This window comes from Crinia signifera, chromosome 1 (genome assembly GCF_055691185.1).
Source record: "Crinia signifera chromosome 1, ASM5569118v1, whole genome shotgun sequence".
NCBI classification, from domain to species: domain Eukaryota; kingdom Metazoa; phylum Chordata; class Amphibia; order Anura; family Myobatrachidae; genus Crinia; species Crinia signifera.
This window is the reverse complement of record NC_139217.1, coordinates 103,558,188-103,582,766: the sequence shown is the minus strand read 5'-3', so window position 1 is coordinate 103,582,766 and position 24,579 is coordinate 103,558,188. Positions and strand designations below refer to the sequence as shown.

General features: G+C 44.4%; 1 protein-coding gene across 1 annotated transcript in view; it reads left to right on the top strand.

Annotated features, from left to right (window-relative positions):
• The window catches only part of GALNTL6 (polypeptide N-acetylgalactosaminyltransferase like 6), a 1,179,186-nt gene that overhangs the window by 1,083,200 nt on the left and 71,407 nt on the right, over positions 1-24,579 (top strand). Inside the window, exon 9 of the mRNA XM_083170927.1 lies at positions 15,184-15,405. Within this exon, the coding sequence (XP_083027053.1) occupies positions 15,184-15,405 (222 nt within the window). The remainder of the gene's footprint in view (positions 1-15,183; positions 15,406-24,579) is intronic.

Sequence of the window (24,579 nt, the reverse complement as noted above, 5' to 3'; positions counted from 1 at the left end):
GCCGAGAGACTGACAGTCTGTCCCCCCCAATGGTGTGACCAGTGACTCCTCTCTGCTGTTCTCCCTGAGAGAAGACAGGAAAAAAGTAAGCAACTATGTAGTCACCACTCCTGGCTTCTCGGAAACCACCTAAATCTTAGGGTTTGCTTGCACAGTTATCATTTTTCATTAGAATGAAAAATTTCAGTACGTATGGTGTAATGATTAGCATTACCACCTCACAGCACTGAAGTCATGGGTTCAATTCCCACCATCGCTCTAACTGTGTGGAGTATGTATATTCTCCCCATATGCAGGGCCGGCCCTAGGCATAGGCAGGCTAGGCAATTGCCTAGGGCAGCAGCCTATGCCTAGGGGCAGCATCATTACGTTCAGCAGTGGCGTATTTAGCATGCCGCCACCCCCGCGCTGGCTTGGAGGAGCCAGGACCGAAGGGGGTCTGCGAGGCGCTCTCCCTGACTTGCCTTCTCTCCTGCTGTGCAGGATAAGAGAGGGCGCTGGGGTCACGGAGCTGCGCTGATTTCTTCTGTCTCCAGTCCCTGCATGTCCTCTCAGGTCTGCTAGAGCTCACAGTGTCACACACTGGATTAAGGGATAGTCTGTAAACTATTTTCCACTTTACAAGTGTATTCAAACACTCTGGATTACACTTAGTGGCAAGTAGTTTGCAGACTGTCCCTTACTTCCAGCATGACTCGTGAGACTTTGTTTACAGGGTGGACTCTCTGGAGCCTAAGCAGCATGGAGCATAACGGGTGTTCCAGAGGGGGTGAGTGTCACACACAGTGTGTTACAGTGTGTGTGTGTGTATATCCCCTGTTAACTATGAAAAACACAGGTGTCATTTTTCATCTGTATAGTTAGATATCTATATATTGATACCTATATTTAATTTTTTATTTCATTTTTTTTTTATTTCCCTGTGTTGGCACTCAGAAGAGGGGGTGCTACAATTATTTTTGGGGGGAGCAAAATTTATAGTTACGCCACTGAGCTGGGGCTGGGCGACAATCCACTCTTTACATACTTTTCGCCACAGGCCCGCATACATAGCTCGCCGGATCACCACGGCCGCCTCCAGCTGCCCTGTTAATGATGTCAGGCGGAGCTTACTGTTTATCACGTCCGCCTGGCGAGACGCGGCACACCCCCACATGACGCATGCGGTGACGTGGGCAGCAGGCGGCTCAGTGCTCGCCGTCACATCTCACTCTGTCCCACCTTCTCCAGCCACCGCGGTGTGTGCTGGGAGTAGTGGAGGAGGGACAGTGAGCCACGCAGCAGCAAATTCTGTGTTATGGTGGCAGGTGCGACGCCACTGTCATCAGCGCCTGTATATACTATATATATATATATATATATATATATATATATATATATATATATATATATATTCCACAGGATCCAATCCAATCACGGCATAGCACACAAGAACCAGCACACCACCATTTAGAATGCAAAAAAGACTTTAGTACTTCATCTTCAGAGCCTTAAAACATCATTACGGTTCACAAAGAGTAGGGTACAGTACTTATCGATATCCTAGAGGGGCTGGGTGATGACAACAGCTTAACCCTCGTGGCCCTTATCGCCCGACAGCTGTAAAGTTACTCCGACAGGGCAATCTCTTGCAACATTTCAAATTTCATTAATTCGTCATCAGGCATAACACCAAATTAAAAACACTGACCTTATATCCCCATCACCCAGTGCACGTAATCCACACTTCCGACCAGAACTTCCCCACGTCATCAGTATACATCCACCTCTCGCCCCGTCACCATGGAGACGCAAGACGCCTCTCCATGGTGACGGGGCATTACGTAATAGGCATTACGGTATGTAATATGTGTAATGGACATTACAATGTGTAATATTATCTGTAATGGGCATTACGGTGTGTAACATGTGTAATGGGCATTACGGCATGTGATATTATGTGTAATTGGCATTACGGTGTTTAGTATTATGTGTAATGGGCATTATGGTGTGTGGCTTATGTATAATGGGCATTACAGTTTTGGTATAATGTGTAATGGGCATTATGGTGTGTGGTATAATGTGTAATGGGCATTACGGTGTGTGATTTTATGTGTAATATGCATTATGGTATGTGATACGTTTTCACGGCCCCACTCACCATTTCCAGTTGTAAGATCTCTGTATAAGGGTATTTCAGACAAGTGCACAGTAATCATGAAGTTCACACACCTCCGAATTTTTATTATTTACTGAACAAAGGGTGCCTGTAACTGACACACCATAAGTATATGTCTCCCTTTGGCACACAGTAATGCTTTCCTTAGCCCCTGCTAGGAAGGTCTAGGGATCCGTGTGTCTATGCACACTGTTCCTTCTTCCTCCGCAGGGTTAAAGGGATCGTGACAATATTAATGAAGATCACCGGGTAATGCGTTGTGTGTATCGCCGGTATCTAGTAGTAATTAATACAGTGTACAGACAGCACGTTGGGATTATAACAGTTTCTACACGCTGCCTACGGTAGCCAGAGGATCTCCGTGTCAAATGCAAACAGAGTCCTCTCTCCCTCCCGGCTATCCGCCGGACTGAGACAGTTACACGCTGCGGTCGCACTAGGTGTTGCGCCGCCGTCTGTCTAGGCAGATTCCGGGTAACACCGTATGTGTGTTCCCGGAGTTTGCTGAGTTCCCAGAGTTTGCTCCCGGCTACCTGTTAGACTCTGGCAGTTACACGCTGCGGTCGCACTTAATGTTGCGCCGCCGTCTGTCTAAGCAGGTTCCGGGTAACACGATGTACGTGCTCCCGGAGTTTGCTGCCTGCTCGTGTTTCTGCCAGCTAGTCTTAACACTTTGGCATTACTACACAATGGTCTGACATTTACAATTTCCTTTAACGCTGCTAACTGATCTAATCCCTATGTGGCACAACAGGGCTGACTAACTACACACATTCACCCTATTCTGGCTACCGACGATCGTTTCACTATCGCTTCCTCAAGGTATCCAGACCTGATTGCAAATCAAACTTGTTCTCAAAATGGGCAAAACCATGATGCACTGCAGGTGAGGCTGATGCAACAGGTGCAGAGAGAGTTAGTTTTGGGTGAGGTGTGTTGAAATTTAAATATGTGTAATAATAAAGCAGCCAGTATTTACCCTGCACAGAAACAAAATAATTCAACCAAATGTAACTCTCTCTGCCCATGTTACATTTGCCCCACTTGCAGTGCAGCATGGTTTTGTCCATTTTTAGAACAAATTCCCCCTGCAATCAAGTCTAAATTAGGTTCATATATAAGACAGCAGCAGCTAAAATTCATTGCCTTCTTGTCAGGGTGTATGATGATAACATTATGTAACTCTGGTAGGCAATGGAGTCATCTACCACTGGGCTCCTGCTGCCAAGGGGGCACCTCTCCTCCCTTGCAAGTCTGAATCAGTTAATTGAAATACGTTGATATCGCTTCTATTCCCCCTTCTAGCAGGACCATAGACATCACATTCTCTTTATTTTAAATATAATAAACATACACACATGCATACATATTTTTATATAAGGCAGTGTGTGTGTGTGTGTGGGGGGGGGGGGGGGGAGGTAGGGGGGACACCATTTTTATCTTGCCTCCTGGGATAAAATTATGCCACCAGCTTGCTGGATTGCTGTTTAATTTGAGCATCTGTCTGTGACATGACACTATCATGATATACATCGAGAAGTTGGCAATGAATCTCAGAAGCAGTTGTTCACTTGAGACACAGAAATGTTTGACTATGTTTCCACCAGCTCTGCCATCTCACACCTTATGTTTGGACAGTATGACTGATATGAGGTGCAATATAATGGCCATGATGGGAAGCTGTTGTCTACCTGTCTCCTGGGAAATTAGAAGAAAATAGAGAAAATTACCCACCTTAACCCCTTCAGTGACAGGATTTAAAAAAAAATACACCATGGAGGGTTTGTTTTTAAATTGTGAAGATTGCAGGGGGAGGAGTGCAGAGAGGGATTGAAGAGCGGGTTACCAGTGGGGTCACCTTGTGGTGCCCGGGAATCAACATAAAGCATTACACAGTTAAGCCTGCCCCCCCCCCCCCCCGGCCAAATTGGAATTCTGGGTGCCGCGATTAGTGCTGGCGGTACCAAGGGAATTCAGGATTTAAGTCGCTTGGAAATTTTCCTGGGTGGCCAGCCCCAGCAGTACAGCTGGCCCTGGAAGATTTCCGGGCATATCACTTAAGTGGTTAATTACCTTACTGATTGTATTATACTGTCAGAGTTGGTTGCACACCTATTGGTTTAGAAAACAACAATATGCTGTATAGATAATCCTTAAATTACAATATTGTGTTTCTTAAAAAAAAATACATTTTAAACTAGCGACTAATCATACTAATTAGTGGGAGTTAAAGTCAGGTAACACTGCAATGAAACACGTGTTCAAAATGAAATAAATGTAGAACTTGGATGTTACTACATATAGGGGTGTTTATGAAGTGCAAGGTTATAATAGCTAGGACTTCTGATCAGTGTTATGCACAATAGAAAAGCAAAGATTTAATATAGAATTTAACAACAGGCACTTGGCCCCCTCCTGCAAACAAAAGCATTGCCATTTTAAATAAACTCCATAGTTGTGATTACAAATGGGTTCAACTTTGCTATGATTGCCTCCTCTCAGAATGGACTAGTATCTGTGACCTGCGCAAATGATTTTCCTAAATATATATCAGCAGAACTGTAACTTGTGCATTAGATTCTTATAAAAAAAATCGTTTCTCCCTTTCCTACCAAATGAGAATTGATAATTTATTGGAAGATCAAACTATGGACCTTATTCTGGTCCACACGCAATTCTGTGAATTTCGCAGCCGTGTGTGGATTAATTGCCGCCCGCTGCTCGCACAGCTGCCCACCCCCCTCGCTCGGCGAGTTCCTTGTGCGGTTGTGAATGGATGATTTGCATAAACATCAATTCGCTGCCTTGAGTGTGGGTTTGGAAGGAGTACACAAAACTAAGACACTCTCTGGTGTCTTAGCTTTGTGTGTTCCCTGTATGGGAACAGGGTGGGCAGCTGACATCCACTGACGTCAGCTGCCCGCCCCTGGCACCTGCATCACTGCTTCATTTCCATGGGAAAGCCCAGTGTTTTCATGGGAACACCCATGAAACACTGTGCGTTCCAATGGGCGCAACCCATAGCTGTCGCCCGCCACCCACACTGCTACGTGCAAACGGGACGGCAAACTAGTAGTTCGCCATGGCTGCTCGCACCCAGCGTATGCACCAGAGTAAAGCTTTATGAATCGATCATTAGCTTCAATCCAGTAGATGTTTGATCTGATCTAGACAACAGGTGGAATACAGAATGTTCAGGAAGATACAATAACAATTTTTTTAGAGAAGCTATGGGGAATAGTTATCAAGATTTGGATTAAGATAAAGTGGAGCGAGATGAAGTACCATCCAGAGAAATCTCTGTACATACCGCTTCTCAGTATGTATTGTAATAAAGGGATTTCTTACTGCAGCCTGCTAGTGCTAAGATCCGGATACAATATTGGTGCTGCACCTGGGTCTTTGGAGCTGCCATAGGCAATGTGGAAATGTAGGGTAGATTTATTAAGCTTGGTGAAGTGATAAAGTGTCTGGTTTCTATCACCGGCCAATCAGCTCCTACCTGTCATTTTTCAAACCAAGCCTGTAACTTCACAGTTAGGAACTGATTGGCCGGTGATAAAAAACAGACACTTTATCACTTCACCGAGCTTAATAAATCTGCCCCTTAGTAAGTGTTTTACATGCTTCTAAGAGAGGCCATGGTACTTGTGTATTATCACGGCGCCCATCGCATCGCATACCAATAAATAAGGTATGCGATGGCATGCGATTTTTCCGTCACGTGGAGTTGATTTTAGATAGTGTGGTGAGCGCAGTGAGCCACCGAGACCGAAGCGTGGCGAGCGGACGCGGAGTACGAGCCCGAACCGTGGCGAGCGGCCGCGGAATACATGTGAAGTGGGGGTATGAAAAGGTCGGAGGACGCTTACCACCGCCCCCTGCAGGTTCGCTCGCCACGCTTCGGATTGGCGTTGATAGTGGGGGTGGCGTTGACAATGGGGGTGCATTTAACATTGAAAGCACCCATTAGGGTGCTTGTACAATTAAAAATCGGATCGGAGCACATGCGGTTATATTGCATGCGATGTACTAAGATGAACATCATGGGCACCGTGATAATACACAAGTACCGAGGCCATTAACTGTTACCGGTCTTGATCAGTGCTGATATCACCACCTCTAACTGCCAGTATCTGCTTTTCCTCACTGGAGAAGCAGAAAGTGAACTCCGTCTCTTTAGTCAGCTATCCATCAAGTTGATTTAAAATGCACGAGACAGGACGCAGGAGAAGTAAGTCACATGGGAGTGGATCTGAAGATAGACCTTGTCCAGTACAGTAGGTCAACGTGCATTAGATTAACACTGACAATAGGTTATCTTGTGGTAGGTAACATTGAAAAAAGGTCCAGACAAGCAAAAGGTCAATATGAGTTTTTTACATTTTATGGGTGTCAGTGTTGACACCTGAGCACATGAGCATTTGCTTTGCTTGCCATGCTTCAGGCCAGGTGCCCAGCTTCGGGTGGGGTTTTACTTCACAGTGAGTTCCAAATGGCAGCGTAAAAAAAAAGCAGTCAGTATTTACCGTGCACAGAAACAAAATAACTCACCCAAATCTAACTCTCTTTGCACATGTTACTTCTGCCCCCCCCTGCAGTGCACATGGTTTTGTCCATTTGAGAAGGAATTTGCCCTTGCAAGTTAATTAGAATACGGGCCACAGTATGTAATAAGAAAGTTAGGTGCTGAATAGGTGATGCTTTATCTCTTTTCACTTTGGGGGGGGGGGGGGATTCAATGACAGTCGGAATTCCGGTCTATTTCATTTCATCTGACAGTAATACCCCTTTCACACCAGAAAAGGGACTTACTCAGGAATACGGTCCCAGATCATGCAGGGACATTCCCTGGTTGGCCCCTTTCACACCAGCCTAGTCCCTGCATTTCCTGATGTGAGGGGGAACCCAGCAGGTCTGTGTCCACAGCAGTGGGGCAGCAGTCAGGGACTGGCAGCTCCATCTCCAGGTCCCCAGCAGTCCCCCAGTGACAGCAGCAATGGGCAGTGGCAGGAGGGGTGGGGGGACCAGCAGCTACATCCCCAGGTCACCAGTTGTCCCCCTGTGATGGCAGCGACATGCAGTGGCGGGAGGAGGGGACCTGCTGCTTTGTCCCCAGCACTGCCCCTGTAATGGAAAGTGGCGGGCAGCGGCGGGAGGGGCACCCAGCATTCAAGCCTGGGAGCCGGGTGAGTAGCTTTCACACCAGCCAGCAACCCGTGAAGGTCCCGGGAGCAACCCTGCTAGCTAGCAGGGTTAAAATCCCGGCACCTTGGTCATACCAGTGCTAGAGCTGTGTGGTTCCTGGGACCAAATCTGGAATTTTGGCTGGTGTGAAAGGGGTATAACTCAAGTGTTGGAAAGTCCATGGATCAGCGAAAACAGCTGTGAATTCGACAATCCGCATCCGTTTTCAACAAAACAGAACCGACTGTTAAAGGGTGTCGTATCTGACACCCTTTAATGCTGGCAGCATTGAATAGGTGAGTGACGATTATTTCCCTTATGGGGAAATATTGTCACATATTGAATACCCCATTTATCTATCTCCAAGAGCAAAAGCAGCCAATATTAACCCCTTCAGTGGTGGTTTTTTTTATCGAGTGCTCCCCACTGGGCGAGTTTTTTTTCTGGGGAGCGCTCCCTACAACAAAAACCACCAGTGTCCCCGGGTCCGGCCAGTGCCGCTGAACGTCCATCAGCCACTGCCCGGCCCTGTGCCCCGGCGCCCCGTCAATGCATGTGGCAATCCGGTTAGTCATAAGCTGGTGCCGCAGGCTGTAATACAACAGACGGGGTCGGGGGGGGAGGGGGGCAGGATGAGGCGGAGGCGTGGCAGAGGAGAGTAAGCAGGGCAGTACTGAAGCCAGCTGAGTTCAGTGATGAACTCAGCAGCGCTGCCCGGCGCTAAACACTGGCAATCCTGAGAATTTTCCGGGCTTGCCAGTCTGGGCATTAAGGCATAGCCCGGAAAATTCTCGGGATTACCAGTGAAGGGGTTAAACCTTCATGTAAAAAAATAAAAATGAAAATATTTGCACCCTCCTAGCATTGCAATATGGTTATTCCAGGGGCAAAGTTACTCTCTGCATTTTTTTTTTTTTATTTTTTTATTTACTCCCACCTCAGAATTAGTTCCTTCAGCCCTCTGTAGAATGCAACCACAGGCAGTCAGTAGTGAGTGGGGGCAACAATAGCATTTATTGGAAGCCACATTGTGTTCCTGATGGATGTGCTAATCATTTTCTTTAATGATTGGCATGGAATTTACTGCTTCCCTATAAACTGCACATTTACGATTATTCATTTATTACAGTTTTTTATTGAGCTCATATAAATTCATACTTTCAAAATTCTTTTAACTAATTTGTTAAACTGGACAAATTCTTACAATTTGCTTCCTTATTAATAAGTCTTGATGCGTGCATCCTTGCCCATTGTCCAGCAACTTTTTATTATGATCCATATTATGCTTGAATAATGTATGATATCAGCATCTAAACTTTTAAGTCTTAAATATACAGACTTCTTGAGGATTCTAAAATAAAATTCATGATTTTATTTTAGTTCGTTTCTTTTTTATTTTTTTCCAACTTTACTTCTCCCTAGAGATTGAAGTTATTGATGGACAGTGAAACCTTTGCTTTCTACAAATGAGCTAAAAGCAGCCAATCTATACCTGAAAGCTGGAGTAGGAAAGGCTGATAACTCTAGAGTATTGCGCCATAAATAAATCCAGCTTTGTGGAGAACATAAACAGCCTTGTTAACAGGTTAAAATAAATGTGTGCTATTAATCAAATTATAGGAGCTGAAACTATAAAGTGCATCATGACATATTCTGATAGCAATGCAAGCTAAGGTGTGATTTTCTCAGATGTACGTGTCAGTAAAATTAAAATATGGTGTACTGCCAGTGATTAATCATCCCAGATGCAATAAATGCTGTCTATGCTGGTTTTAGTGAGCGTTTTCAAATGGTGTTTTATTAATTTTGTTTGATGGGGCAAAGCGCTATTAAGAAATTTTTAAAGACAACACAAGTTGTGAGTTTGACTTTGTCATTCGATTGACGAAACATTTCCAGATTATGTACTTTCAGAATGATGTAGAGCAGAGGTTCCCAAGCTACGCCATTGCAGTCCATGTTTTATGAATATCCATGCTTGAGCCCAGAAGGTTAAATCAAATTAACTGAGTTACTAATTAAGTCACTTGTGCTCAAAAATAGATATCCTTACAACCTGTACTGTAATTGCAAACTTTGGGAAACACTGATATTTCTAACAAATATAATTGTATATGTCCTAGTGGTGGAATTGTCCAATGAGAAGGGGTTATTTACACCAACTGCTAATATACTTTAAGGGCAGTATTCAATGAGGCTGATTCGCCATGTTTTACGGCGAATGTGTGATATTTTCGTGCTCTAAGGTGAATCTTTTTACTGAAAAACTGATTTGCCCTATTCAACATGCAATATTCGCCGATGGCGAACAGTGAATGACGAACAATTCCAGTATGATAATCGCCATAATTCGCTGTGGTTTTTCAATGGGTTTTTCAATGTGATTTGCCGTGAGTGTATTCAATGATCAGGTGGCGAATTGCTTTCTAAGTGATTTTCGCCGTGTGTCACCGTGTAGCAATCGTCATCTTTTTATGGTGAACTGAACGGTGATCTTTTAAAATACAATTTTATTTTTTATTATTATTATTTACATTTTATTTTTTTTCTGTGAAGGGACATGCTATTTTTTTCATGTGCTTACTGCACATGAATATATATTTAATTTTTTATTTAAATTTTGGCTGATCAAACATTTGACTATGACACTGTCGACCTCGTTGATACATCATCTAGCTAACGCTGCCTGGGCAGTGATTCCTTCAATGTGGAAATCCACTAACCCACCCACAAGGAATTTATGGTTCTCTAAAATAGATCACTACCAAAATATGGAAGATGCCCTCCTCACCTCAAAAGACAAACTGGTGGACTTTGTGAAGGTCTGGCTCCCTTGGCTAGAGTATAAATCCTCCGAGGCTTACAAAAACTGGCGTTGCAGCAGTAACACCATAAGGGAAAGCCACTTGGCTCTTACCAATTTCGCTCTCGTTCGACGCCCACTCCGATACCCACCCTCTCTTCTACCTACCCTTTCCTTTCATACCCCTTCTCTCTACCCTCCTTTACTTCTTAGTTTTATATGTTGAAGATTATTTTAATATACAGTAAAAGTCTATGCAAGTATCCAGGGCTCTGAGACTACTGTTAGTTTTTTGAGAACTAGAAAGGTAATTTGCCATTATTACATTCATACTTAATGGTATAGACATGTTTTAACTTTTATTTGATTATACTCATTAAAAACAGAATATACAAAAAATTAAATGCAAATCCCCCAAAGCATGTTTCAAAATTTAGTGGAAAGACTTCCTGTACTCATCGTACAGTTAGCTGCCCATTCCCTCCCCTGTTCCAGCTGTCAAAAAGTATAAGATGTTACAAAACTGACATGCAGATAAATGATTGAGCATTGTTGGTGCATAGAACACATTTTTTAATCTAACATATAACAAATGAACATCCAAATCAATGCGAATCCTGCAGTGTTTATTATACCGTAGGTAACTCTTCAAACACGTGAGCATATTTTTGTCAGTTTTGCAAGATATAAAGGTTGTGGGGGTCAAGACCAAATTTTACTCAGAAAGCTTCAAGATCAGATATTGAAAAGCTATAGAACACCATTGCTGCAAGTGCTTAAGGGGCCTAGGACGTAGCGATTCCTGGGCATTTTCTAAGCAATCTCACTAGATTCTCTTAGGACATGCCCCTACATCACTTTGTGTGTAGGGACATAACGATAGTGATGCACGGCATCACACATCGATATTGCTTAGTGATTAATACCCAGCATGCCGGATAAATCTAGTTAATCGCCGGGGTCACAGCAGAGAATACTGGCCCTGACAGATCGCTTAGCACACAGCGATGGCACATCGTGTGTGCGGAGTGATCTTGCTGAGCATTCTAAGCGATCTAGTGTCTAGGCCCCTTTAGAAAGCTAAGCAACAGAGGCAGAATATCATCATATTTTATTAAAAAGTTATTTTAAAAAAGTAACAAAAATATATTCAAATACTAATTAATACAAATATGCTAATACATATATAAGTGAAAAATAAGTTATTGAAGGACTTGCTAATTAAATATCCCCCATAGTGTACCTTTCAGAATAAATGGTTACAGGTAAAATATACAACTAACCTAAGACTGCAAGGAAAGAAGAGGAACCGGATTTAAAAAAAAAATCCTGGATGGTGGCTGATTGACTTCCCCTGAAACTGTATTTATGATTAGCCAGATATTCAATGTATATCTGTTGCTAATGGCACCTTTCTGAAATAATCAGCCAAGTAAATTAGTAGGTTTAGTCAATAGTTGGAACTCTGTTTATCATCCCTGGTCCATTTGCTTAATTATTGGTATGTTCTTGTTTATTCTTAGTGCTCCATTTACTGCAAGGGCCTATGGTTGATCCTTTCTAAGCAATCCAGTGCTATACCAGTGTCCATGCTACTTCGTGACCCCCAGCATATGTTGTCATGTGCAGTGCAAAGAGGATGCAGTCAGATTCTACTTATCATTTATCTAGCACCTTCTAGAGGATAATAGCTGGAATGTTATGGGTTGCTGTGGGCAACATCCATTGGGAGCTCCGGTGGAAGGGCTGCAGCATGGTCGAAAGTTCAAATAAGAGAGCCACACCCACTGTTACCAACAGTCATCCCAAACTGACTCACTGTTAGTGGGTGTGGCTCCCCTATTTGAACTTTGGACTGTGCTGCAGCTCTACCCCTGGAACTGCCAATGGATGACTGTTGGTAGCAGTGGGTGTGGCTCCCCTATTTGAACTTTGGACTGTACTGCTGCCCTCCCTCTATAACTTTTAAAAACTAACACTTCAGTAAATGTATCCAATAGAATGAATCAGATGGAGTTACAGCTCCAGACATCCACATAAAACAGGCTCATCATCGTGTAATCATGGTGTTTAGCTTAGGATTTATGTCCACACAGTCGGCCATAAATTATAAGTATTAAAATCTGTAGTTTAAGTTTTCTCAATTTACTGCAATTTTGCTATTTATAAGTATTTAGGGAAATGGTGGGGCTGATAGTTTAGGGTATACCCTTGTATCTGGCCACATCTGCACAGTATTGGTCACTCCACCATGGTACTAAGCATTGGGTCCGGTGGCCCTCCAGGTAGTCAGGTGTAACAAAATCAGTAATGAATACACCAGTGTTCCAGCAAGTAGATAAGGACAACATGCATTATTGTGGACATTTATTGATTGGAGTTAATGTTATCCACTTATGTTTCAGTATTTCTGATTTACAGTTATTTTCCCTCTTTGTATCTACTCTCTTTAACTTTGTTATGGTTACTATTATTATTATTTTATTTATAAGGTGCTACAAGTGTTTTGCAGCACTGTACAAAGTAACAGTACAGGGAGACAAAACTTAACATTACAGTAAATAAATAACAGAAATAGATTACAGGTAAAATTAATGCCACAGTCCAATACACATTACAGTTTAAATGTAAGTAGTGAGGACGTGATCAACATGCTACTAGGGGCTGGTGGACAAAGATGGTCACTGAGTGTTTGAGTATGGGCGAGCTGTGAGTGAAATGTGAAGAGAAGAGGGCTTAAACAACAGGAGGGAAGAGGGCCCTGCTCTGATGAGCTTACAATCTAGTAGGAAGGGGCAACAGATTACATGAGGTGCAAGCTGGTGGGAGGTGGGTTGATTGCAGGATGTAAGCAGGAAGAGATGGTCAACGCATTTGGCAGGGGTCAGAGGACAAGCCTCAGGACTAAGTTATGCATCGGAAGGGTATGCTTTGATGAATAAGTGAGTTTTCTGTGCCCGTTTGAAGCTTTGCAAGGTCGGGAAGAGTCTAATGGAGCGAGGGAGTGGATTCCACTGAAGGGGTGCAGCACAGGCAAAGTCCTGAACTTTAGCATGGGAAGCAGTGATCAGGGTGGCGGAGAGTCGACCGAAGAGGTCAGGAGGGAGTATGAATGGAGATAAGGTTGGAGATGTAAGGAGCAGTGGTATGATAGATGGCCATGTGAGTGTGAGGAGGCTTCTGTCGGGGAATGGGAGCCAGTGCAGATTTTGTTGAAGGGGAGTGGCTGAAGCGGAGCGTCATGAGAGGAAGATGAGCCTGGCTGCGGAGTTAAGGACAGATTGCAGAGGAGAAAGTTGGAAGCGAGGCCAGGGAGGAGAACATTGCAGTAACCGAGCCGTGAGATGACCAGTAAATGTCTACCTAACTATGGGCCTTATTCTCGTTAGGTCAGTGAAACGTACGTACGGTCGGTCTCACCGTACGTTTTCTGTATGCTCACGGTGAGCAAAAGTCCACCCACAGAACAGCCACACACGGATGGTCACAAACACCGATAATGGGGAGTGGCGTACACTTGAGCGTACGCTACCGTGTATGGACGGATCTCCCTCTTAGCCACCAATACCTGGCGTACATCAGAGCGTACACCAAAGTGCATGGACGGATCTCGTCCGTTTTCACACCGACACCTTCCGTATATCTGAGCGTACGCCACAGTGCAAGAAGAAATTGAGTCCAAAAACAACATTGTTGCTCTTAGAAGTGGTTTTTGTGTGTGTTTCCTAAGAAAAAACTGGTATGCTTGTGCTACAGTGAAAAAGTTGACACGACTTCTGTGAATTGAGTGTCCTGCTTTTTAAAGTATACAAAGTATACAAAAACACTTTCTGATTAGGTGTAGATGGTTATAAAATAACTACCTTGACATATATAAGCAGGTCTTAGAATGAATATTACCTAAAATTAAACCAACCTTTACATGTTGAGAAGTGTAGAAAGATAAGGTTCCAATGTGTTTGAGGGCTGTGTGTGGCTTGCAGGTAGTGAAATAATGGTTTTCACTTAATAGCCTGCAGCATTGCTTATTACATTCAGGTGTAGTAATCAGCGTTAATTAGCAGACCCAGGCGTCCGCTCTCATACGGTATCTCTAGGGGTGGTCTGGAGCTATCTTTGGCGCCTGTTTTTGGGCCAAAATGCACGAGGCGGTTGTGGCACTATGCATTTTGTGTGCACACCCCCGTGTACGCCCAGTTTTCCTCATTCCGGCCGCTCCCCTAAAAACGCCCACTTGCCGCCCACAATGACCGTGCTCTTGCAGACAGGTTTTTTCGCATGGAGAGACCCGTCGGTGAGCGGTGTGAGGTCACCGCACATGCGCATCGCGAAAGCTACGCATGTGCAGATAAAAAAAAAAACCGATCTGCCCGTATACGGTCCCACCGTACCAAGCAGCATAACCCCCTATGTTACTTGGGAACTGTAATAAGGGAGTTCTGGGACAAATGTAACGTGGCAATCATTTACATTGAAAAAGAAAGGCTGATTTTGCCGTGTAACATTGCCGCTTTAAAAAAAAATGGGAAAACTCTCCCAAAATCACTTTCTGATTCTCACACCCTATTACATTTGACCATCTGTATTTGCAGTGTGTGAGTGAACTTGCCTATAATCATCCTATTGTGTCACAGTGCTACAAAACCCATAAGGCACCGTATAAATAAAACATTCTACTAATAACAGGACTTTCAAAAGTTTTTTTCCTGAAAGTAAATTGAAAGTACTGTAACACACTAAATTGAATGTAACCTTCAACATCTTAACCATCTTATAAAAAGTATAGCTGTCACCTAAAACAATGAAAGATTAAGAGAAAAGCAGTCTGATTAATGCTTTTGCCTGTTCTTGATTAATTTGAGTCTCATTAATCCCAGCAGTGCAGTTATATTTTAGTACTTTTTCGTTTAATAAACTAATTGAGCCATTAATCTGACTGTATCACACAAAGGTCATAATTACTTGATGAACAATGCTGAATGAAATATTTGATAAGAACTATGCTTATAACAGATGTATAATTCTTTTATATTAGAACCTGAAACGCGTGGCGGAGACATGGATGGATGAGTACGCAGAGTATATATACCAGCGGAGACCGGAATACCGGCACCTCTCTACTGGAGACCTGTCTTCTCAAAAGGAGCTTCGCAAACACCTCAAGTGCAAAGACTTCAAATGGTTCATGGCTGAAGTAGCATGGGACATACCAAAGTATTATCCACCAGTAGAGCCACCACCTGCAGCCTGGGGAGAGGTACATTTTATAGTAAATGTAGAAGGAAAGTGTATTTGAAATGATATTAAAATGCTAATTTGTTAAAACATGTTGAAAAGTAAATGAAAAATTTATTAAGATGTATGTTAATACTAGATTTGCATTTTGCTATTTACTACCATAGTGGATGGTGGTTCTCAGTAATAACTAGGCAAAGTTTTGGTGAACTTGGTGGGTATGGTATATCTCAAAGGCAATGCAATCAACAGTCATTAGATCAACAGCAAAAGGTTGACATAGACAAGGCTGATACTGACAAAAGGTCAGCTCAAGGTCGACATGGAAAAGGTCGACATATCAAAATGTCGGCATGAGTTTTTCATGTTTTTTTGGTGTCAAGGTGGATACCTGAGCACATGGAGCCTAATTAGTGTGGGTTCTGGATGACTGGCCGACAGTTGTGATCTCGACGGTTAGTATACCGACGTCAAAATCCCAAATGTCCAACTGCCCAACAGCCGGGATACCGACCAACAGGGGCTTTAATCTGTGGCAAGTGCAGTGTGGCAAGTGCAGCAAGCTCCCAATGGGGCTTTTTTGCACTCGCTACCCTGTCGGAGTACCAGCAGCTGGAATTCCAATGGTGGGATCTCGATCGTCGGACATTCTTACCACACCCCATTAGTGTAGTGTACGGTCTTACCACACCCATTAGTATGAAAAAGTGGTGAAAAAAATTAAAACATCCTCAAAAAAACTCATGTCGACCTTTTGGTGTTATCCAATTGCCTATCGACCTAGACATTCCGTCAACCATCGGTATACTAAATTTAGTGAGGTTGTTGTATTAGTTAGTATGGTTAATAAAATAGGTTTGGCTTGGTTGATGAGGGTCTTTTATATATTTCTGCCAATTCTCTTGCTGAATTTCTGCCAATTTCTCACCGTCATAGCTTGCCGTCAGTATTTAACTGCCCCCCCCCCTTCACTCTCTGTTTCCACCTCGCTGGTTCTTTTCAGCGAGGTGGAAACAGCACTTATGGCCATCAAAATGGCGGTGCTTGCAACAAAATCCAGTGGGTTTGCTGAATTATGGCAAACCTCGCCATTCAAGTGAATCAGACAGCGAGGATTTTGCCATGAACATTGAATATGGCGAGGGGAGGGGGGGGGGGGGGGGCTTGGAAGGCAAAAATCTCTCACTTTCTGATTCTCACCCTATTTCCCCAATGCTTCTATAGAAGTGCCAGATTAAGGTCAAGATAGGCCTGGAGCTGAAAATTATCAAGGGCCTATTATGCACAATAATAGGGGTTATGGCCAGCACATAATAATGTGGGGGGCGTGACAAGTGTTCTGGTTGGGTGGTCTGCTCATGGGTGTGTCTCTATTTGTGTAAATACTTTCAACTAATTATATATGCCTGGAAATGGCAGGGGGCTGGCATAGGAAAAATGCAAAGGACATAGTATAGGGTGGAAAATGGCAAAGAGGTTGGCATATGCAAGGGCCTGGATGGGAAAATAGTAGCTGCAGATGTACTTACCTTCCAGTGGTGGCTGCAGACTTTGGGCTGCAGTGCCAACCATGTATCAGCACTGAGAGTATCGGATGATATATATGCACACTCCTCCCTCCAGCCAAAGAGTGCAAAGGCATATATGGTACTCTTTACCTAGAAGGGCGCCAGCGATTGGAATCGCGGGCGTCGGGGGTAAAAATCGCGGGCATCGCGGGTAAATCGCGGGTACATAAAAATCTGCTACCCGCGATGACCGCGATTTTCCCATAGGGAACAATGTTAAAAAGGCTGATTGAGCGCGATTTTCATGTAAAATGCCTCAATGCCCGCGATTTGGCCATAGGAATCAATGTTAAATGGGCTACAAAGCCCAAATAGGCACAATTAACCCTTAAATGTCCCCCCAAATTTTTAACGCCACCCCACGATCCACGCCAACCCGAAGCGTGGCAAGCGCAGCGAGCCCGCGAGGGGCGGCGGTACGCGTCCTCCGACCTTTTCATGCCCTACTATCCACGTCGGCGTGGAGTTGAGAATAGAATAGTGTGGCGAGCGCAGCGAGCCACCGAGCCCGAAGCGTGGCGAGCGCAGCGAGCCCCGCGAGGGGACGCGGATACCTTCACAGGTAAACGCGTCCCCTCGCGGGCTTCACAGGTGTCCGCGTCGCCACGGACACCTGTGAAGCCCGCGAGGGGACGCGTATAACTGTGAAGGTATCCGCGTCCCCTCGCGGGGCTCGCTGCGCTCGCCACGCTCCGGGCTCGGTGGCTCGCTGCGCTCGCCACACTATTCTATTCTCAACTCCACGCCGACGTGGATAGTAGGGCATGAAAAGGTCGGAGGACGCGTACCGCCGCCCCTCGTGGGCTCGCTGCGCTCGCCACGCTTCGGGTTGGCGTGGATCGTGGGGTGGCGTTAAAAATTTGGGGGGACATTTAAGGGTTAATTGTGCCTATTTGGGCTCTGTAGCCCATTTAACATTGATTCCTATGGCCAAATCGGGTCCGTTGAGGCATTTAACAGTAAAATCGCGTCGGTCGGGCCATTTAACATTGATTCCTATGGGAAGTCGCGGGTACATTTATGGACGGCCGCGACGCGACCGACGCGATTTCCATGTTTAACATGGGTTTCAATGGGAAATCGCGGGCATCGCGTCGGTCGCGTCGCGGCCAGACATAAATGTACCCACGATCACCACGACGGGCGCCCTTCTAGGTAAAGAGTACCGTATATATATATATATATATATATATATACATACAAAGGTCGAAGTGGGCACGTCTCCACTGTGAGTATTATTATTATTTTTTTAAGTAATAAGAGTGTGCAGACTAGTGTCTGCACACTGCCTTTACCTTATGCAACATCGTGGGATACAGCGCCGGCCAGGGGGAAGGCATAGAGACTCAGCGGTGGCTGACTTTTAGTTCCACTGGCCAGATGCTGCAGATAGATCGCCGCCGGACGTAAGTACTGTGCAGCCGTCCGTACAGTACTTTTGCCCAGCGCCCACCGCAGCCCTGCAGGGATCTATCTGCACCATCCATCTCTGGCCAGCGGGACTGACACCGCTGAGATTGAGTCACCACTGAGATTCTAAATATAATTAAGAGGTGAGGGAAGGGAAGGGGAGTGAAGGGGAGGGGGAAGCTTCACTGGCACTGAGGGGCAATGTGTATCTGGCACTTGGGGGCAATGTGTATCTGGCACTGGGGGGCAATGTGAATCTGGCACTGGGGGGGGACAATGTGAATATGGCACGGGGGGGGGGGGGGGGCAATGTGAATCTGGAACTGGGGGGCAATGTGTATCTGGCACTGGGGGGGCAATGTGTATCTGGCACTGGGGGGGCAATGTGTATCTGGCACTGGGGGGCAATGTGTATCTGGCACTGAGGGGCAATGTGTATCTGGCAATGGGGGGCAATGTGTATCTGCCACTGTATGGGGCATGTGTATCTGACAATGTGACCACGCCCCCTTTATTTGTGACCACACCCCTTTTTAATGTGACCAGACCTCCTTTTCCAGAGCGCGTGCGAGAATAATTACATCCTTAACTTTGGCATATATATATATCGAGACAGGAGGTGAGGCACTCCTGGCTTAATTTAAATAAATATGACAGTAGCCAGGGCTATAACAACGTTTCAAATTTAGTAATTTGTCATCAGGTTACAGAATATATAATATAACGTTTGTGTGGCGGTCCGGCACTCCTCATTCATGTGCAACTACCCCTGGTGCCATCCGGATAGGATGGGTAAACAAAACAGTAACAGACAGCGGCACTTAGCAGGAATTTCAAAAGACTGTGTTAAGTGACCAAAAAAAACAACGTTTCAGGGCTGGCACGCACCTTTGTCAAGGTGTAGGTGAGAAACACCACCACACAAACTTTATTAATAGATTGCTTGTTAAGCGTATTAACATATGTATTTAGATTCTAGATGCATCAAGTGAACCTACAGTATGCGTTCATCTATATTTATTGATTTTAATGGGTTTATTTCATCTGCGCTACTGTGCTGTAAAAGGATGATATCTGGATTATTTCTTTTATTTTGTAACTGAAAGGAAATAAAAATGGACAAACTGCAATAGAAAATGCTGAATTGGGTTTTTGAGATGGTTTATTTTATTCCTGGACTGGCTTCGTGCCTAGACTCATAACTTCCTCATAGAAGTGTAACATGTTTTATACAGACCAATTCAGTGTGATTAATTATACTACCTTGCAGCTGTAAAACTGCCTACACAACAATAATGTAAAGAGAGCAACAATGGAAACAAAAATGTTCTTATATCTAATTGACTAGTACTAACTGCTACTGAGCTAGTTATTACACAGACATTTATTTTTACTGGTATTTCTTATAACCTGTTTCACCCTTTTCTTAACCAGTAAGAATCAGCATCTTTTTTTTTTTTTTCATAAAGTTTTTATTTGGATTTTACAAGTAATAAATGGTACCATGTACCCATTACAATTGTTGAAACAATAAACAGAATGCTTTTCAGAGACTAGTTTGTTTGACTCGTCATTTCGAAAATTTAACAGAGTGATCAATCAAAGAGGGTGTAACTTCAGGTGAATAGAAACAACACTAATCTGTTATTCAAACTAGGGACTACCCTTCTGTTAACTGTTTGAAATATACAGTTGATCTGTTACAACCAGGCAGATATTTATATCTATTCTGAATTTTGCACATTACATCTCAGGGTATGTAATAACTTTGGGGCCAGTAGGAGTGGGGAGGGGAGAGGAGGGGTGAAGAGGGTTTAGGGAGGGGGGGGGGAGGATGGGGGGGAGGGGGGGAAGGAAGGGATCTGAGAATGTGCACCAGCATTTTGAAAAACAAATGGGCATAAACATTTATATCTATCTACGTTTTTAGCAAACTGATAATAACACAATGTAGACATGACAAGACGAGACACTTAGTAGGGAAGGATGGGAGGGGGGGTGGGGGGGGGTGGGAGGGTCGGTCAATGAGGCGTGGTATCTTCTTCAGGTCCGCTTTCCCATAGACGGACAGTTGTCTATTGGTTCGTGGTCTCAGCGAGTAATTATATGGTCAATGCAGGCCTGACCTGACTGTTTGTTACTTATTGGCAATCCGTATCTCCACAGACAGCCTTCCCCCCCCCCCCCACTCCCCACACGACCTGTCTATGTCTCATGATTAGGCTTCATTTAAATAGTTAGTTGTTCTGAGCTGACCGTAAAGGGGGTGATGTAAGGTCTAGCATTAGTCTGTCTTTTAGTTGTGGGTCTAGGGCATGAAGGATGGGTCCCCATTTCCTCATATATTTCTGAGGAGAGAAATGGGCCTCCATCTGGACAGATCTTTTGTCGAACAATATTAACTGTATGAGTTTGGTTTCTAATTCTCTAATGGATGGAGTGGAAGAGAAAATCCAGTGGATAAGTATCATTTTCCTAGCTAGCGTTAGGCATATAGTGAGTAGGGGAATATGTTTGGAGAAGGAGGTTGGGAGATTCCAATTTGAGAAATTTAAGCATAGACAAGCTAGGGGGTCAATGACTAACGTAGTGGAAAAAATCTTGTTAATATAGTTGATAGTCTTCCTCCAGAACTTCAGAATCTTTGAGCAATTCCAGAAGCAGTGGAAGAACCTTGCATTCCCCAGTCTGCATTTGGGGCATTCACCATTGGCCTCTGCAGACATATGTTTGCTTTGGGCTGGTGCAATGTATATGCGGTGAAGGACTTTGAAATGTACCTCTTGCAGATATGGGGAGTGCAAAATCCTCATCGTCTTTGCGAAATTAAGAAAAAGGTCTTCTGGTGTATATGTTCCTGGGATATCTTTTTTCCAGGACTCATGTAGAGTGTGGAAATGTTTGGTGGGTAGTGTAGAGATTATAGCCTCATACGTGTGAGAGAGTTTAAATTCCTGTGAATGAATGTCTTTAAAGATAGGAAAGAGTGGGTCAGCCTGGGGTATGGAGGAAATATCGGGAATCAAGGGTGTAATGTAGTGTCTTGTTTGGAGGTACATATAGAAATGAGTCTTAGGGAGTTCATATCGGGCTTGGAGTTTGTCAAATGTGAGTATTGTGCCTCCCGGGTCAAATAATTTAGTGGCAAGGTCGAGGCCCTTTCGTTTCCATTCTTTGTAGGCTGGGTTCGTCAGTGAGGGAAGAAAAGATGGGTTACCCCAGATAGGAATGAATGGAGAGCATGTCGGGGTTCTGTTTACTTTCTTATTCAGTTGCAGCCAAGCGTCGTATGTGTGCCTGAATAGTATATGGTTTAGTAATGGACTGAGTATCTGTTTGACCTGAGAATGTAGGAGGGCGCAAGGGGAATAAGGGTGGAATATAGCATGGTCTAGTGCTGTGTCAATATAAGAAGAGCTGCCTCCCATCCAATCAGATATGTATCTCATGTGTAAGGACCAGGTATAGGCCTGGAAGTCCGGGATTTTTAAGCCTCCAGTACCTAAGGGGTGCTGCAATTTGATGAGAGACATCCTAGGTCTTTTTCCTTTCCATAGAAATCTTGACATGAGGCTATTTAGGGTCTGTATTTCTTGTTTCAGAAGCGTACAGGGAATCATTTGCAAAATATAAAATATTTTTGGGAAAATCACACTCTTTAGTACAGCCGCTCTGGAGAGAGATGGGTAGTCTAGTCCAGCATTCGAGTTGGGATTTTATTTTTGCTAAGAGTGGGGACATGAGGACTTCCGGGGCGCGTCATGGAGGAGTAGGCAGCATCTCCTCGTGCTCCGTCTCCCGGCAGCTCGTTCCAGGCAAAAAGGCACCAGAACAAAAGGATAATACCCCCTCCAACTCACCGCGACCTGGGCAGAGTGCGGACGTATATTCCCCCCCGCTGCGAGAGATCAGCGCGGCGGTCGGCGGCACAACATCACGCCGGACAAGCGGGGCCTGCACCGTCCAGAAGCGGGCACACGTCGCAGTATCATAACTGCGCAGCAGACACTGACGGAGTGGCGGCGGAGGGACGGAGAGCACAGGGCGGTGGAAGAATTAATCCAGGAGAGCCGGCTGCTCGAGCAGGTCGCAGCAGACGGAACGGAGGTTTCATAAGGTACACTTCATGCTCCAGTCCCAGCCCACACATCTTGTTTAACGGGGCCCAGTGCAAAAGGAAAGGTTATAACCACAGCACAGTGCCCAGCATCATACTGCAGCCAGCCTGCCGATCCCCCTCCTTCTCTGCACTATATATTCAGCAGTGGTGCAGAAGGCAATTTAAAAGGTTACCATTACAAAACGGACATACCTCCCTTAAATTTTATAAGGATCTTTACTGACCCCACAGGGACAAGCATAGTTTGACCTATAATCACTCAGCATTGCATAGGGATTCTCACTTGTTCTCGTGCAGAAAACCACTTGACGGCAACCCTGTCAGCACCATACAGGCCTCGATCCCGCTCACCCGGGAGAAATACTGGGGACATGGATACCATTCCTGAACCCCAACCACCGGGCAAACTGGCATCCCCAATCCAGCCACAGCCCCAGCGCCAAGAAAAAAGGCGTGTGGAGCAAAACACTCCGGCAACCCCAGACAAAGCTCAGGGGAGCCCTGCAGCAAAAAAACCAATAATAGAATCAGTGACATTAGACTCAGGCACTCATATAATGCTAAACTCGGCCAGCGCTGTACAAGGTGACCTAATATCAATAATACAGGCATCTATGGCCCCCTTATTACAAAAAGTGGTGACTGATATAGCGGCTCAGATTGATAGACTCAGCGACAGAATGACAGAAGCCGAAAGTCAAATCAGCATAAATATGGATGATATCCAATCATTACAACAAACAGTGAAAAGCCTGAAGATAAGCAATAAGCAGCTCAATGACCGCTTAGAAAATGTCGAAAACAGGGCACGACGAAATAATATACGGATTGCAGGGATACCAGAATCCATAAAAGGCCCCCAACTAGAAGGATTTGTCCGTACTACTCTTCTTAACCTGTTGAAGATTGAAACGGCTTGCGCCGATATTGTAATTGAAAGAATACACAGAGTGGGTGCCCCAACATCTCAGGATCAATCAAGACCGAGAGTGGTGATAATGAAGGTGCTCAACTTTCTGCATAGACAAATAATCTGGAATGCATCAAGGAAGGTGCAACCGTTGAAGTGGGAAGGACATTTAATAAGAATTTTTCAGGACTTCTCCAGTGAGGTGTCCAAAGCTAGACGGGCATTCTCACATATTTGTACAGAGTTGATAAAAGCCGACTGCAAATTTTCCATGTTGCTCCCTGCACGCCTAAGAGTTTTCACGGACTCCGGGACCCACGACTTCACAGAAGTTAAAGAAGCAGAAGCTTTCCTTATCAAGAAGCGTATAATTACTCGCCAAGACCCCCCTAAAGGGAACTCCTCCAAGAAACCTGGCTGAGTATACTTATTATAAGTGCTGGTCGCGAAACACAATAGAACTGCCCACGTTCCTGATATAGATATAAATAAGAGAATCTGGGCATCTAGGTGGAGAGGTGTTGGAGTTATTTCTCCTCCTCCCCTACCCCACCTGGCAATTTTAGAATGGTAACAAAATACTTAGATTATCATTGTTTTGGTTGCTGAGTTAAATACATATTTTTATTGTTATAATAAGAGCTGCCGAGGACAGAGGCAATGACGCTATATGTTTTACATGTTTTATAGTTTTAACTTTATATTATTGGTGCTCATAAAATATTGCTATGTGCAATTACATCTGCACTTGGCAATGCATTGCCGGAAGTCCCTTGAGGTGAAGGTTGCTAGAGCTGCATATGTAAATAAGTTTTCTATCCCCCCTGTCCGTGTCTTTGTGTTCTATGTTTCCCTTATGTGTTATCCCTCATGTATCTCCCCAGGATTACAACAGCAGTTTAAATGGAGACATCTAAAAATGTTACATAATGTCTATTAATGTTAGCAGTTTGAATATTAGAGGTATACACACCCCTAGTAAACGGCGTAAACTATTGATATATCTGAAGAAGCAGAAGGTTGACTTGATTTGTTTACAAGAGACACATTTAATGCCAGAGGAGGTCAAGAAATTAGGAATGCTTGGTTGGGAAGTCTTGGGTTCAGCATCACTCAATACAAAATCATGTGGCGTAATTACCTTAGCTAGAAAATCCCTGGGATTCAAGGCTATGTCTGTTGTATCTG